Here is a 17,298-nt window from a genome sequence, read left to right as displayed (position 1 = left end):
CAAATGGCATCGACATTACCAAGGTCCCCCCCCCCCCCCCCCCCCCCAGCAACGTCTTCAATTGCGACGAGACTGGCTTCCCTTTCTACCTGGGAGGTTCAGTCATCATTGCAGACATTTCTTCCAAGCACCCCTATCAAGTCGGCTCCGATAACAAAACCCAAGTGACGGTGCTCGGAAGGGGAAGGGCAAGAAGAGGAGAGTGGAAGAAAGAGGGAGTCTAGTGCAGAGGATGATGATACGATGGTTGTGTATGATGACAGGTCGGACGTTGAGATGGATATGGATGAGTTATGTGGTGTGAATGACAAAGATGAACGTTTATGTGATTTTTGTGGAAGTGATAGGAACCTGGATGGATGGATTTGGTGCAAGTGGGGGAGGTGGTACCACAGAGGATGTACTGGCAGAGAGAGAGAGAGAGAGAGAGAGAGAGAGAGAGAGAGAGAGATACTGGGGATGAGTGAGGAGGAGATCAGTGTTTTCACGTTTGTTTGTACATTGTGCAAGTGACATGTTGCGTTATGATTATGTACCCTATTAATTGTTTTGAATAAATTATTTTTGTCTTTCTCTGTTGAAAATGAACATAAACGTGTTTATTTATCTATCTAGACGTCTAGATCTAGTCTAGCTATTTATGAAAATATATGGCAGTCGTTTTGGGGGAAGGAAACATTCTGCCAATTTATGGAAAGAGTCCTTCAAAGTCATTGGAATGCTGGAATCGAACCCTAAATTGACCAATTACCCGGCAGATATTTTACAAACTGAGCCTATGGATCTGTTGTAACTGTTTATGAATTGAAAACTATTAAAAAAACAAAAGGAAACAGTGTTTTTCAACATCCGTGAAGGGTGTCCGGTTTGCCCAAGTTGGGTGTCCGGTTGGACCTTAACGTTCCATAAGTGTCCGGTAGTACCAAAATGTCACGAATAACATTTTGCGTCGAGAACATGGAAAAGACTGCTTAGGGTGCAAAATCGGCTTGTTCACCTGAAACCGGCCACTTGAGCGTTACATTTTACGACATCACTATACAGCATTGGTCTTATTTCTGGCCAGCAGTCTTCCATTCCCTGAGACGACCACAGATAAGGCTTGTGTGTCCGGTAAGCCTGAATCTACTGTATATATAAACCCTAAAATTATGATTCCAAAATAAAAGAAACAAGTAAAAAATTAAAATTTGGACTTTACTCTTTCAGTTGTCGGGTATCTAAATATTTTTAAAATAATAGGTTTACATAAAATTTAAGGAAAAAAAAAAACAAAAGATAAAATCTTTAATCATTTCTATCATGCTTGTTGAATACAATTTATTACGATGGAAAACAGTTCTCGTAGAAGATGTGGACTGTAATAAGTACTGGACAAAAGTGATAGGCTAAATAAAAAAAAGAACAAAATACTTCACAGAAGCGATGGTCATTTTCGAGCCCGAAACGTTCCGTGTTTTTCCTTTCATTTTGAAGCTTTTACATTCAATTTTGTCCAATACCATTGGTAAGATTTTATTTTCATATTCCCATCCTCCAAATGAGCAAAAGAATTGGGTGTAATGTTTGTTTGTTTTGTCAAGTGTTACAGCGCTTGCCACACATTTAGGTCATTTCAGTACTAGTTTAAAAAAAAAGAAAATGGGGTAGTAAAATAATTATGGTTACAAGCAAAGGTACCCAAGAAAAAGTAAAACTAGGGGGACTGGTTCAAATAGGTAAAAGAGCACACCACTTAGTTTGAGATCACCTAAAAGTCTCATCCAGAAACAAGTACAGGATCCGACTAAGAGGAATACACTCAAATATTTACAAACCAATAATATATTCAAACAAAAAGCATAACAATACAGAACAGAGAGGTGATCTACAAGTAAGAAAATATCATGTCCCAAAACTAATACTACACATCTGACTGCTTCCCTCCCAGCTAAGGACCCCAGCAAGGGCCAGGACAAAACCATGCAATCCCATTCTAAGGAAAAGACAGAAAGCAAATTTGAAAACAGATAAAAGGGGATAGAAGACATGGGAGGTCAAAGGATCCCACCTAGAATTCGGTGTAAAACGTGTTAATATTACAAGATTGAAGCAAGACTAAACTGTAGCGTACCCCTTTCTCAATGTTCTAAGGAAAACAAAACAGTGAACTTGGAGCATAGCTCTCTTTCCCCCCCCCCCTCTCTCTCTCTCTCTCTCTCTCTCTCTCTCTCTCTCTCTCTCTCTCTCTCTCTCTCTCTCTCATCTCTCTCATCTTCTCCCTCACTCTCTGCAAATATACGCACATGCAAACACAATAACGCCCATATACACAAATACATAAACAGAAACGTTCAGAACAGTAGAAGTACAATAGTACACAAATTTTTTCACTTTAAAAATAAAATTCTTCTCTGAAACAAATGATTCACTGTAGACAAAATAAAAAGATTAAAGCTCAAGAAAGAGATGAAAATATATATTGTCTCCTCCGTATTATTTCTCTCATGATAATAAAATTAAAATTTATAATTACAATTAGAAACACACATACGTAGGTCAATCAATAATAGCGATAAAAACACATTTCTGTTGAAAAGATTCAAAACAAAATTGAATCAGGATGTTTGTGATCATATTAAAGCTTGGTTCACAGTGTGTGGTTTCTTTCTGACACTGTCACACACGATGAGATATGTCTGGGATATAGAATAATAGTACAGTGATGCCCACGTGGGAAAGATCTGAAGACAATGGTCATCATATTATGGTTAAATGGTTCTTTTTAATATGGACTTGATCGTTTTGGACCAGATGATTATCCTGAAATAAATAAGTAGAATATATATCATCTGATCTGGATGTCAATATTGATGTCAACGTCTCAGATGTCATGCGCTCTATCTCTATGAACGCTTTTATTTTGCTTCTGCTGTTGGAATTTATTATGATGTAATATTAATCTATCTTCTTATACTAAAATGTACTTGCAAAACAGCCGTGTGGAAGGTCTGCACAATCCCAATTCTTGAAAGAATGCAGGGGAAATCAAGTTGGAACTAGAGAATGTATGTAAAGATTGTGAGGTATGTCGTGTCTGAGTCTGTGTCCATTGACAATGAAGAAAATGAATGCCAGGGTGAAATCGCCTTCCACTATTAAGGCATTAATGCACATTGATGAGGAGCTATTGGAATAATGACCTTTCAATGTCATCAATTTCAAAAGGGCATATATTTTCCAAATTGATGTTCAGCTTGGAAATGTATTGCCCACTGTATTAAATTTGGAGAATTTCCACTGTCCAGCAGGTGCTCGAAGTATTCATTCCTTGAAGGCTTTTGAAAGAAAAATGTTTTGAAAGTCCATCTATTTATGATTCACTGACCAATAGTTGAACGTTCGTTCGTCACTTTGAGAAATACCTACAAAATTCCAATGCAAATAAATTTCACTCCACAAATTTAAATGCCGTAACCTCCTGATTTCAAAGAGAGAAAGATCTGTCCATATTCCAAACAATATGATATGCACCCTAGCACGCTAGTCTTGTTTGAATAGATCGACATTCAGAAACATTGATTTATTGGTCATGGAAAATGTATTGTATCTTCAATTATTCTATATCATATCTATGTCCATATTGACCAAAGCCATCGGTTGGGAGAAGGGGGGGGGGGGGGGGGTGTTATGGGCATTCGTAAATGATCTTATAAACAAACATCTCCACAGACGTCGATATCAAATAATCTATCTGTTATTTATATACAAATGATGTCACAGACGTCACAGAATCATAGATGTATCATATCCACAGATATCCAAGAGGGCGTCAACACAGGAATAGCAGATAGCGGGACAGATATCTTACAATATATCTACAGATATCCCAGATCCAAGGCATGGTGAAGGGCGGCTAGGTCGGAATGGTTAGAGATACGCCAGAAAGGCCAGTTCATCTGTAGATGAAACAAAAGGGATTGCAAAGTCATTGTGTGTTTACTGACTATGGTGAAACATTCAAGATATAGAATATTATCATATGCGACCTACCAACTCAACTCATTACTGTGTCGTAATTTCCTTATCAGAATGAGATAAGAATCAAAATTAAAAAACTTTTTATATAATGATCCCAAAATTTGGCCCTCGTCTTGAAAGACTTTTAAACACATTATTACACCACACGACACCGACACCGGTGTGAAATATTACTAGGCTATACAGTGATTGTAGTAGTAGTAGTAGTAGTAGTAGTAGTAGTAGTAGTAGTAGTAGTAGTAGTAGTAGTAGTAGTAGTAGTAGTAGTAGTAGTAGTAGTAGTAGTAGTAACACTACTACTACTTCTTCTACTACACTACTACTACTACTACTACTACTACTACTACTACTACTACTACTACTACTACTACTACTATTACTACTACTACTACTACTACTAATAATAATAATAATAATAATAATAATAATAATAATAATAATAATAATAATAATAATAATAATAATAATAATATTAATAATTTTTAAAAATAATATGATCTTTATTTTCCATACAGTCAATTTGTTGTTTGGTTTACGATGTTCCAAAGTACACACACTCATTTATTTAAGCGCGCAAAGAAATACAAAAGACGCCTGATTGGCATCAACATTGGTATCAAATGGAAGTTTGAATCTATAATATGGATTTTAGAGGAAAAAAAAGTATTACAAAATGCTCAAATTGAACACTTGGCAGGCCCCCAAAAACATTTGCTTGTTATTGTCAAAAGAAGGAAAATGTCACAGTTTGGCCATGTAATCCACCCTACTGGCCTCCCGAAAACAGTTCTGCAAGGAACCCTAGAATGAGGCAGGGAAAGATGGAGACAACCGAAAGGCTGAATGGACAGCGTCAAGGATTGGACACGTTTAGACAGCCCAACCTGATAAGGAAACCAGAGGAAAGGAATGGTTGCCCAAGACTGGCTGGTGAAGCTGCATTCTTGTCTTCCTCTACCGCTGTCTAGGGCAAGAGAATGTGGGGTGAAGTGAAGTTATTTATTTACATGTGACTATGTGGTCATGTGTGATGACACTCGCCTTCGGATTGAAAGGTCCAGGGCTCGAGTTCCGCTCTGAACGGTGCATAGTTGAGTCCTTGGGCTCTTTACTCATATTCGTTCACCATATTCCGGTGTAAAATGAGTACGTGGTCGTTAACAGTGCTGTCTTTGTCGGGAATTATTTTTGGGGTAAAATCTCCTAACAGGCATCATGTCTTGTACTACATGTAAAATGTTGCTGTTGGCTAGGGATTTCTTGTAAAGCGCTTTGAGCACGTTTAGTGGTTGTAGCGCTATATAAATGCTCATGTGTTTTAAAAAAATATTTTCTTCTTCATTTATTTTTTCATGTTGTCATTCATTTTTGAACATTAAAATTATTTGGTCTTACCTGTTTCGAGGCAGTTTCCTCATCCCGGCCATCTCCCACCACTACATATGTACATTTCCGGCCGAAACGAGAAACTATGCGTTCAAAACAGCTTTCTTTGCCTGAAATAATAAAATTTTAAAAATAAATTAATTTTTTTAAAAAGTATTAAAAAAACAACAACAACATAATAATAATAATAATAATAATAATAATAATAATAATAATAATAATAATAATAATAATAATAATAATAATAATAATAATAATAATAATAATAATAATCAAATATAAAATAATAATAATAATAATAATAATAAATAATAATAATATAATAATAATAATATAATAATAATAATAATAATAATAATAAAATAATAATAATAATAATAATAATAATTGGTGATGATAATGATGATGATGATGACGATGACGACGACGATGATGATGATGATGATGATGATGATGATGATGATGATGATGTGATGATGATGACGATGATGATGATGATGATGATGATGATGATGATAAGGATAATATTGTTCTATGAGGTAGAAAAGACAAGTTTGTTTTCCTCTTTAACTCACTGAATAAATGAAAACTCTGACAGATGACAAGGCGACCTGTTAAGTAGGTTTTGAAAGTCACCTATTCAAACATCTATGAATGAAGACGATCTATAGATAGTATGCAGATGACGTCACTCCGGCCTTTGTTATTGTTTTTGCCATCCGCGTTTGTGAGTTGTTCTCACTAAACTGTATTAACAAGACTATAGATAGTATGCAGATGACGTCACTCCGGCCTTTGTTATTGTTTTTGCCATCCGCGTTTGTGAGTTGTTCTCACTAAACTGTATTAACCAGACTATAAAAGTTCATGGTTACACAGGTTTGTGTGTTGGTCGTTATACTTCCGGATGGCATGTTGTGAACTCCTTGGCCAAGCGCATTCTATCTATAAAAGTTCATGGTTACACAGAGTTTGTGTGTTGGTCCGTTATACTTCCGGATGGCAATGTTGTGAACTCCTTGGCCAAGCGCATTCTATCTATTGGTAAAATGTTCATAACATCCGCCAGCCAGATATAACGCACCAACACACAAAACTCTCTGTAACCTTAAACGCTTATAGTCTTGATAGAATTGAGTGACAACTAATCATTAAAATGGCTGTCTGCAAACAACGATAAAGAGATGAGTAACGTCAATTTCGTTCCATCTCTATAATTTTTCTATGTGTATGAGTCATTAGCAACATTGCATAATGTGCTCAAAATGACCAAAATAATAACAAGTATTCACAGTTTTCAAAATATCCAACATTACAATAAGTCATTTGACCCCTGGGTATGTTTACAACTTTTATAAACAAAGCAGCGTGTTTCCACGTTAAGAAATATCCAACAGTTGGACAACAACTAATCATAATGTAATCGATGACTCGGTTGGGAGAAAACCTAAAAATAGATCGCTCTCGTTGTCCTTTCTCAAACACCTTGTCTCAAATTTGGTAAGATGTCACTGCTTTCCACTGGAAATCCAATTGTCGGCAACAGTGTTCACCCTGACATAATACAGCATTGACGAGCTGGGTTACAAATGAAATCCTGATTTACTTTAAATCATTTATTTGTGTGTGTGTGTGTGTGTGTGTGTGTGTGTGTGTGTGTGTTTTGTATATATTTGTGTGTGAATGTTTTTCGTTTCATGCCCCAAATTCATTTACCTCACATGAATTGCCATTTTTGCTGGACGACAAAGACTATCATTATTGATGCTGTGCGTTTGTTAATCTAAAAAGCTCATAACTTTGCCAGCCGGATATAACATACCAACACACAAAACTCTGTGTAACCATACACGTTTATGGTTTGATTTATAGATTTTAGTGAGAACTACACATAAAAAAAACAATAACAAAGGGGAGTGACGTCAATTTCATTCTATCTATTACAATCATGGAAGAGACAAAAATAAAGATTGATATGCTGAAACCAAGACGAGAATAAAGAAATAGGCTAGATTTTTTTTTCTTTTCTTTTTATAATTAGAGATTTACAGTGCTTGCTACACTTTAAGGTCATATCGGGGATATAGATCCCCCCCCCCTCCTCAAAGAAAAGTGGGAAATTCCTAGAATATTACCAAAATTTAGCTGCATTTAAAACGACTCAAGCACAGTAATTATGGCCACAGTTTTGTTTTAACGCTAAAATAGTAACAAAACATATTTCTTTTTTTTTTAAGATTATAAGATTTTGCTCAAATGAATGAAACAAACCAACTTTAAGTGAATTTTTTTTTTTAATCAGATGTGGACTCAATGACCCCGGGTGGCCATAATTACCCCATGTTACGGTAATGTGAAAGTAAAGGACTTACCTATTTTGGTGGCACTGTAAATATTGTCAATGTTAAAGACGCCACCTAGTCCATATAGGAGGACCTTGGCCAAGGCAGGTACCAGTTGTGTTGTGGTCACCAATACATTCACACAGTTGGACCTGGAAAAAATATAAAACAAAAAAAAACTCCGCAATGTCAACATAGCCTCCTATTTCCAATACAAAAGAAAAATGCTTTTTTTAAAAAAATGATCTAGAAAGTGCAAGTTTTAAGAAGGCTCTTCCATGAGTCAGAATATCTCATATCCACTATATCTTGCATATCACCACGGAATATGTTGGGTGAAAATTTGCGTTCTATAAAATTATCTGTTTCTTTCTTTCTTTATTTATTTACTTATCTATTTATCTATTCATTTATATATTCATTTCTTAACTTTAAAACGTCCTGGAAAATTTGTCAAGGTACTTATTAAAATGACAAGAATATGGCTTAAATGAAAGACTAAAACATCGTCAAAGTCCTAGAGTGGACAAAGCCGACGTCTCAATAATTATTTCTTTCCATTTTTCTCCATCGTAAGGCATGTAGACAAGGGCGGAATAAATGAGAATTCCTTCTGACATGCCATTTCCAGATCGTACCAGCCGACAAGACCTGTCCCATACTTTCTGTCTGGATTTTAACCAGTGAACATCCCTACTCGGGAAAGACATGTTTTAAACATTAGGCCAGACAACTCGTCCTTCAAATATCCATCCATTTAAATGACCCCCATCTTGTCAAAAACTCTCAAACCTGGGACTTCGTGAGTTTTCAACCCAAATTTTTAAATACATGTCTTATCAGTTCGGCAGTTAATTGATTAAGTGATGTATTAATATTTATATTGTTTTTGTTATTGGCTGAAGAAAGGTTTTGAGCCCCCCCCCTCTCTCTCTCTCTCTCTCTCTCTCTCTCTCTCTCTCTCTCTCTCTCTCTCTCCGAGTTCCGTTTATGATATTTTGTTGTTTTACAAAGCTATTTTATATATTAATTTTTGACATACCTTGAGTTGATAATTTGTAAAGACTTGAGGGCGAGAGTCAGCCATGAATCTGTCAGAGTCTCGATTTCTTGACGAAGTTGAAGCCATTGGTCTCTTTTCTGAGGACCTAGAAGGCCTGGAATATAACAGGGGGGGGGGGGGGGGGGGGGGGGGGGATGATATGAGCTAGTAAAATACTAATACTAATAACAATAAAAGTGATAATGGTCAAGTATCAACATTTCTATAAGAGATACCACTATTACTATAAAGAAATATGTCACCTTACACAATACTATTACTATACTGTACACTAATCAAAGCGCTAAGTGGAACATAGTCGATTGGCCACTGACTCATTTATTTATCTATTTGTTTATTTTATAAGAGAGAAAAATATGAAAACCGAATAGGATGAAATGACGAGTAAAAACAAAGGGTAAGGAGGGAGGTGGGCGGATGGGTGGGGGGTAGCCCGGCGTGTACTTATTTGCTGGTCTGATAGCCAAGATAGTTATGGGCTCAATGTTTTTAGTGAAAATACTCTCAAACACACGCACGTCGTGTGTTAAATCAAATTTTACACGATGGTGGTCGGTTGTCAGACCTGTAAATATGTGAACACCAGAGGATGTGGATGAATTTGGTGCTCCAAATGGAATGACAAGGAATCTCAAGATAGGAAGATATTCTTTTAAATCGAGTTATATTCTTCACTATAATTTGATATACTCCAATGTGCAATTTGAGGTTAGGGTTAATTTCTTAGGACTAATGAGTTAAATATTTAAGTCTCTTCCTCCTTTTCTTTTCTAATCTTTAGTTTTATTTGTTTGTTTTTCTTTGTGTCTTTGTTTGTCTTTTTTAAAATATACCTATTGATTGATTGGTTGATTTATTTTTTTTCTTGGGGGGGGGGGGGGGGGCATTACTAATATGTTTTAAAAACATACTCGTAGACAGTACTTACCTCCAACGTTATTTCTGTAACTGTTGTAGATCTCCTTCATGCGTCTGTATCGAAATGCCAATTTTCTCATCCAGTCAACACCGCCCCTGACGCCAGTGGCCAGGCAGAGGTTGGCGTTTGAGGCCGACGTGTGGAACCCGTCGCTGGCAAAATTGTAGTTGCTGAGGAAATAACAAAGGAGAAATTGAACAAATGAGAAAAACATGGTTATCAGAGAATAGACTGTTTATGTCGTGCTATTATCTAAGACCTGTGGTCTCAAAACACTATCATGGAGGATTAAACCAGGTGTCAATGATTGATTCTAAAGTGAAAGTTATCAGATAATGAGATACTACTTATAGTTTAATTGTCATTGTAAGAAAGTATGTTTATTATATTTATTGTCTTCAATAAGACAACATATCAAATGAATCCAAGAGTTATTATCTTTGACTATAAAGCCATTTCTTATTACCAACATAATACCGATTTGAGTCGGTGGGCGACATTTTTTTACCATCCGCAATGCATTTTTTCAGCCTTCCTGCGTCCAAAATTTGGGTCCTTTGAAAGACTTTTACTCACATTTTCTCATCGTTCTCATGAGTAAAATGAGTGCCTCGACGGTAACATCCTTGTCTCAGTCAGTCGAGAGAAGAAAACAAAAAAAAAAAAAAGAAAATAAAAGTAAAAGCGCTTAACAGGCGCTGTATCTCGTCCTCATTGCAGAGTGTTGCTGTTGCATAGAATCCATTGCGCATTGAGTGTATATTGCGCTGTGTAAATGCTCATTTATTTTAGTCTCTATATTATCCAACTAATAAAATATGACAAGAAATGGCGGCATTTGATTTATCGGCAGCCATACTTGACCAGTTAGCTGCCATATTCTGGAAAGACACGTATTTAAAAATTTGGCAAAAAAAAACAACAAAAAAACCCCCCAAAAAATCCCCAAAAACGCGAGGTCAAAGGTTTGAGAGTTTTTGTCATTGAAATCGAGAGTTTTTGCCAAGATGAGGGTCATTGAAATTGATCGATATTTGAAGGGCGAGTTTCTGGCCAAATTTTTTAATTCGTGTCTTTCCAGGGTACGGCAGTGAACTGGTTAATCAAGGAAAATGAGTTAGCATAAGTTAAATCGAGTAAGGCAACTGAGATACAGTTTAGCACTTAGCATCATGACAGCGACAGGCAGGTGAAATCAAACGATGGGAAGGTGGGCTTGGAATGAAATGACCGCTCCTGGGTGGTCAGTACTGCCGCTGCTGCTAACAATATGCCAAATTGAACCATGAGATAAAATCTGGTCCGTGGACGGCGAAAACAGTGAGAGAAAGGGGGAGATAGAATATAGAAAGGATTAAACTGGACTGCACGTACCGTGAGGAAAATGTGAGGACAGTGGAATGTGATTTGGATTTTTCTAGTGATAATTTTCGTTATCAAAAAGCAAATAAAAGAAGAGAAAATTTTAAAATATATCGAAAGATTACTGAAAGAGAGAGAAAAAATAAGAAAGGATGATGAGGAAGGGGGTAAATATATAACAAAAGAGAAGAAGAGAAGAGGGGAGAGAGAGAGAGAGAGAGAGAGAGAGAGAGAGAGAGAGAGAGAGAGAGAGAGAGAGAGAGAGAGAGAGAGAGAGAGAGAGAGAGAGAGAGAGAGATTATATAAAACAAAAACCATGAAATAGTGCTCAACTTTTTGATAAAAGGACCTATATATAAAATATTTCAAGTACAATTATGATCAACTTCTACATGAGGGGGGGGGGGGGGGGGTGGCAACATGAGGGCAGAAGGAAAGCGTAAAAATTATAGAAAATGTTGATTTTGTTTTTGGAAATTAGATTAAATTCAAAAATCACAAGAATGACTTTACATTATAATTACCCTTACGTACATTATTATAAGAAAATCGCTTGAATCTTCATTTCATTTTCCATTTTCTGTATATTTCGGTTTAAAATGGAGAGAAACAGTATTTAGTAGTTACACGGTAGCCATAATGCTGAATAACGTTAGAATAATAAGACGGGGGAAGTTGATGGTTATCACCGCTGACAAGCAAGACGCGAAGGCTGTCAAATAACCGCCAATAAAAACACGTCAGTTATGACACAAAACGCACGGCAGAGAAACCATGCTTACTTCCCTTTCCGCTCTTGACGCTAACTCTTTCGTCTAGGGGAGTATTTTGTGAGAACTGTCTAAAAATTGAACATATTATTATTAAAATCACGTTATTTATTTTAGATCAGGTTTAGCATTGAAGTTGGCTATCTGCTCTCTGGTTGTTTTGTGATTCACTCGATGTGAGTCATATATTATTATTTTGAGAACGATGATGATGATGATGATGATGATGATGATGATGATGATGATGATGATGATGATGATGGTGGTGGTGGTGGTGGTGGTGGTGGTGGTGGTGGTGGTGGTGGTGGTTGAGGTCGGTGATTGTGATGACGTTAAAGAAAACAGCATAAAACCATAAAACCATAAATTCGCAGACAACAAAAGCAATATGTAATCAGTATTCTATGGATAACTTAATAAATTATTTTGTTTAAAAATTGCATCAGAAATTTTACAACAGTATAAAGCAGCCTTCAAATCAAACTAATGTAACCAATCGCTATTCACTGAATACAAAAATCCTGACGCTCAAGTAGTGTAAATCTGTCTGTTGTTGGAGTGATCCTCGAACTTCATACATTTAAAAGCTGCATGATATGGCAATGCTGGGCCAGTTTGGACATAAAACATTATCATCATCATCATCATCATCATCATCATCATCATCATCATCATCATTATTATTATTATTATTATTATTATTATTATTATTATTATTATTATTATTATTATTATTATTATTATTATTATTATTATCATCATCGTCATCATCATCCTTATCATTATTATTATTACTGTTATACGGTTTTGTGGTCTTGAAGTATGACACTCGCTTTCAGACTGAAAAGTTCCTGGTTTGGGTCACGATCTTGGCGGAGCACACCCGAGTCCTTGGAAAAGGCTTCTTTACTCACAATCTATCACCGCATTCAGACTTTACAACGCCGCACAGCGACAAACGCCTGGGTTATTCGAGTCTTCCATTGGAAAAGGGGCCCCTGAGCCAAATCTCGCCTTGGGGGTTAAAATTTTGTGTTCCTTTTCTTCTTCTTCATTATTTAATTATATTCTTGGGGTTTTTTTTCCGACATTCTTTCTTTTTTATTTAAAAAAAGCTCTAGAAACTGAACATCTATAAAAAGGAGGTCAGTATTCTAGCTACAGATCTAGTGAAAAGGGGTGGATTTAAAAGGAAAGAAAGAATCCATCTCGTTGTGGAATAAACAGTCGGGAGAGCTTCGTTACCTTTTGATGCTTCCTATCTGATTACATGCTTCTATTTTCTCTTCCAAAAACTTCTCTCTCTCTCTCTCTCTCTCTCTCTCTCTCTCTCTCTCTCTCTCTCTCTCTCTCTCTCTCTCTCTCTCTCTCTCTCTCTCTCTCTCTCTCTGTGTGGGTGTGTGTGTGTATCTGTGCGTATGTGTGGATGTGTATGCAAGCGTGACCTACCTTTCTCTATTTAAAGTCTTCCTATCGATGTTCTCTCTCTCCTCTCTCTCTCTCTCTCTCTCTCTCTCTCTCTCTCTCTCTCTCTCTCTGTGTGTGTGTGTGTGTGTGTGTGAATTGGATGTGTAAGTGAGTGTAAGTATGACATGCCTTTCTCTATTTAAAGTTTTCCTATCAATGTTCTCTCTCTTTTCAACCCCTCCCCCCCCCATTCTCTCTCTCTCTCTCTCTCTCTCTCTCTCTCTCTCTCCTTTCTTTCCTTCTTTCTTTCCATCGCCACCAGCCCTTACAACATTGTCTATGGCGTTAGAGTGTTGGCCCATCAATCAAACACTCCCCACGCATAGTCTCCATCTTAGAGTGTCCCGCTGTGAGGACAATTGGAGTAGTTAATCCAAGAGATTAGAAGGTGGAATGGCTGCTGTTTGTGGTGGAGGCGGTGGCGGTGCTGGTGGTGAAGATTACGGAAATGATGATGATGATGATGATGATGATGATGATGATGATGATAATGATGATGATGATTGTAGTAGTGGTGGTGATAACGATGCCAAAATATACCAGTACTAACCTTAAATCCTGGCCATTGTCATCTGACGCCACGTCATCTATATGAACCTGGTCACACTCCTATTAAAATGATATATAGATATAGATATATAAATGAAGTAAAACAGCATAATAATTGATAAAACTAAAGTAAATCTGTGTTTTGTACGAAACAGATGCAAGGGATTTTTGTCGTTAGTGGGGTGATGTCCTCGGTCAACGACATATCGTGGTAGGGTGAACAATACGCTTCAACAGTCGTGACGTCACTTCCCTCGTAATGACGCATGATGACTTAGTAACTGGCTCTAAACTTTCGGAACAATGGCGGACGCCCTTATGAAATATTTCTCCGACGAGCATGAAAGCGTATCCAGGGGAAAAAAACCCCATTATAAATCTGATCATGTTTTGACTTTTACACATTCTGATCACAAGACATATGAAAAGTTCTAGCCAGCATGAAGAATAAAAAGTAATGATTTTCTTTGTTTAGAACCAAGATGGCCGCCGTTGCCGGGCGGCATGACATCAGACTATTGAATCCAATTAACCAATAGATTTTTGACCAGTCAAAACATGGAAGTTGTGACACATCCTCACGAGTGCTCGGACAAATAAAGTTGGTTGTTTATAAACAAAATCATTTATGAAAATGATCTCTATCTGATCACTGTTATTGTTTTTATATCGCCAAATAGGTGACTAGTTATCACACGATTTTCTCGTTCATATTATAAACGTTTAAGTTTACACATAGTTTTCTGTGTTGGTTCTATTGATCAAGCGGTAGAACAGTTGATATTTTACTTAATACTATCAATAGTAAAGCCTGTGAGGTTCGCTAAGTTGACCAATCAATGTCATTGTTTACATTATGACGACTGTCCGAGAGGTGTGGGTATCTTAGTGTATATTGTCTTAAAACGGTAAGCACGTTGCCAAACTGCTATCAACATACAAACAAGGAATAATATTATAGTAATAACAAAGGTAGATGTGGTAATAAAAAAGAAAGGCCTGGCATGGGGTCTAAAGAAAAGGGACCCAAGAAAGAAAATATCCTAAAATGCTAGAGTGGCAGGAAGAAATAAAGACAGAAAGGTATAAAGTGATAGATGGGATAGAAAAAACAAACATTTAAAACCAAAAAAAAAAAAAATAAATAAATAATAAATAAATAAATAAATAAATAAATAATAAATAATAATAAATAATAATAATAATAATAATAAAATAAATAAATAAATAAATAAATAAATAAATAAATAAATAAATAAATAAATAAATAAATAAATAAAAAGGAAAAAAAATACTTAAAAGACAGAAAAAGGAAATGACGAAGACCACGAAAAAAATGAAAATAAAATATCAGATTTTTGTTGCAAACAAATCCAGGTTAAATAAAAATAAAATGTATTTCGAAAATAGGCGGAGGTATTCAGTTTCAATTGAATCAGCATGTTGAAATATTAAGTGGAAAAGTCTGTCGGTAGTCGTGTTTTGAAATGTGTTATTCTGCTGTAGATGTTGTGTCTTCCCTAATCCAACACACAAACATGGATTGATGTAATTCAATATTATTAACTATGGGCATTCGAAGGTTATTGATGTAGTCCATTGTTGATGTTGAAGAACGTACGGACATAGCAAGTGAATTGATGGGTGACAACAATGAGCATTAATTCGTGGTTTTGGGGGTAAGAATATATTATTTCCCTTGCCGACTTACGTTTGAAAAAGTAACATAATGCACGTTAAATGAAAGAAAATTTGGTCCCCACGTTGTGTGCAGTTGCTGTAAGGACGTGGCTAAGGTGTGAAGCGCGTTCAGTGTGGTATGAAGCATAACATTGTTTTTATTTACGTTTTTCATTTTTAACAATATGCAAATATAAATCATCCAACCAAAAAGAAAAAAAATCATTATCATAATATTTCAAAATTGATAACTATGTTGCATTCCCTATACTTGTGTCCTTGGATAAGACATTCTAAAAACCTGACCCGTCTCGACTCAAGTATGAATGAGTTCATGAATATAAGCTGTGACGGATAGTTCATGAGTGCTTTTGCAATAAATAAAAAAAATAAAAAACACCTAACAGGCGTTCCACACATGAAATTACTTGCAGCTCTGAGAACCCAAATTGTTATGGCCTTGTTGTTCTCTCATACAAACACTAAATATTGTCCATGACAATAAGCCCCATAATTGCGTCTAGTTATCAGACCTGCAAACTATGCGCACTTTGGCCCCATAATATGGACCGCAGAAACAATAAACGAAGCGTTTGTAAAAGCTTTGAGCGAGGCTATTACCGTGGAAATGTACCATAAAATAAATGTTCATATCTATTTTAAATCCAAAACAATTTCCCCATTCCGATGCCCTGCATTGGAAAAAGCAATAATATTACGCATTACCGACTCAGCGCCATCCCTTATTTCCCTTATTTCCGACGGGAAACGAAAGTCGTGCTGCAGCACTTGAAAGCGATTTCAGAATGGAGGCCAGGGGATTTTCAAACAAGAAAAACAAACAGTCGTCACGTTAGATTACATGTCTAGGCTCCCCCAAAGTCAATACCAATCAATGTCTATGAATCTAATAACAAGAATGACAATTCAAGCAAAAAAACAAAAAAAAAAAAAGGGGGAAGGGGGGGGGGATGTGTTTATTTTGATAACGGAAGCACCAAGATTTTGAAGTGTTCCATTACTTTTACGCCCGTAATAATAAATAAATATGTTTTTATAAAAATAAAGTTTTAAAAATCTATTTTTAAAAACCACACCAAAACCTTCACTCTCGATTAGTTATGATAAACAAACATCGTATTCGTGTATATTGTGGATTTGAGGTCGAATGATGAGAAACGACGTGTACTTAGTTGCAGGTCTGATAGCCCATTCCTTATGGGCTCATGGTTGTAATGGAAATCTTTAAAAAATGACGCAAAATATTGTCCATTACAACAATGTTAAACTAGGCCCATAAGTGGGTTCGGATGTCAGACCTGCATATATGTACACGTCGATGAGAAATTATGTCCATTTGGTTCGTGTCTCTATGCGGATTGGCCTTGATATGATTATGTCGTGTAGGTTATTCCATTTCAATGGATACGACGAAACATTTACCGGTGATGAATATATTATAATTATATTAATATTTATCATTTGTGAAAACTGGTCTTTGTCAAACAAGTCTTTGCCATAACTCACTTTTAAAGTTTCTGAAACTTTTAAGGAATCCTCGAGATTCGCTTTGGTCATATACACAAGAGCACGTGAACTAAGCTACAGTACTCTGGAAAACCCCATATTTTAAAATTTGACCAGAAAACTCGTCCTTCAAATATCGATCGATTTAAATGACTCTCATCTTGGCGAAAAATAATCTCACAGCTGGGACTTCGAAGTAATAATAGGAGAGTG

At 36.2% G+C, this 17,298-nt stretch overlaps 1 protein-coding gene across 4 annotated transcripts in view; it reads right to left on the bottom strand.

The window, feature by feature from the left end:
• Positions 1-3,650: 3,650 nt before the first annotated feature.
• The window catches only part of LOC144978558 (protein phosphatase EYA1-like), a 216,612-nt gene continuing 202,964 nt past the window's right edge, over positions 3,651-17,298 (bottom strand). For all 4 annotated transcript variants that reach the window (XM_078924773.1, XM_078924783.1, XM_078924792.1 and 1 more), the window contains 6 exons: positions 13,880-13,938; positions 9,740-9,900; positions 8,791-8,905; positions 7,779-7,900; positions 5,416-5,516; positions 3,651-3,938 (listed from right to left, as the gene is read on the bottom strand). In XM_078924773.1, coding sequence (XP_078780899.1) covers positions 3,858-3,938; positions 5,416-5,516; positions 7,779-7,900; positions 8,791-8,905; positions 9,740-9,900; positions 13,880-13,938 — 639 coding nt within the window. In that variant the 3' untranslated portion in view covers positions 3,651-3,857. The remainder of the gene's footprint in view (positions 3,939-5,415; positions 5,517-7,778; positions 7,901-8,790; positions 8,906-9,739; positions 9,901-13,879; positions 13,939-17,298) is intronic.

This window comes from Berghia stephanieae, chromosome 1 (genome assembly GCF_034508935.2).
Source record: "Berghia stephanieae isolate SIO BIC M18660-M18661 chromosome 1, UCSD_Bste_1.3, whole genome shotgun sequence".
NCBI lineage: Eukaryota > Metazoa > Mollusca > Gastropoda > Nudibranchia > Aeolidiidae > Berghia > Berghia stephanieae.
The sequence above is the reverse complement of the archived record's forward strand: the minus strand, read 5'-3'. Positions and strand labels throughout refer to the sequence as shown.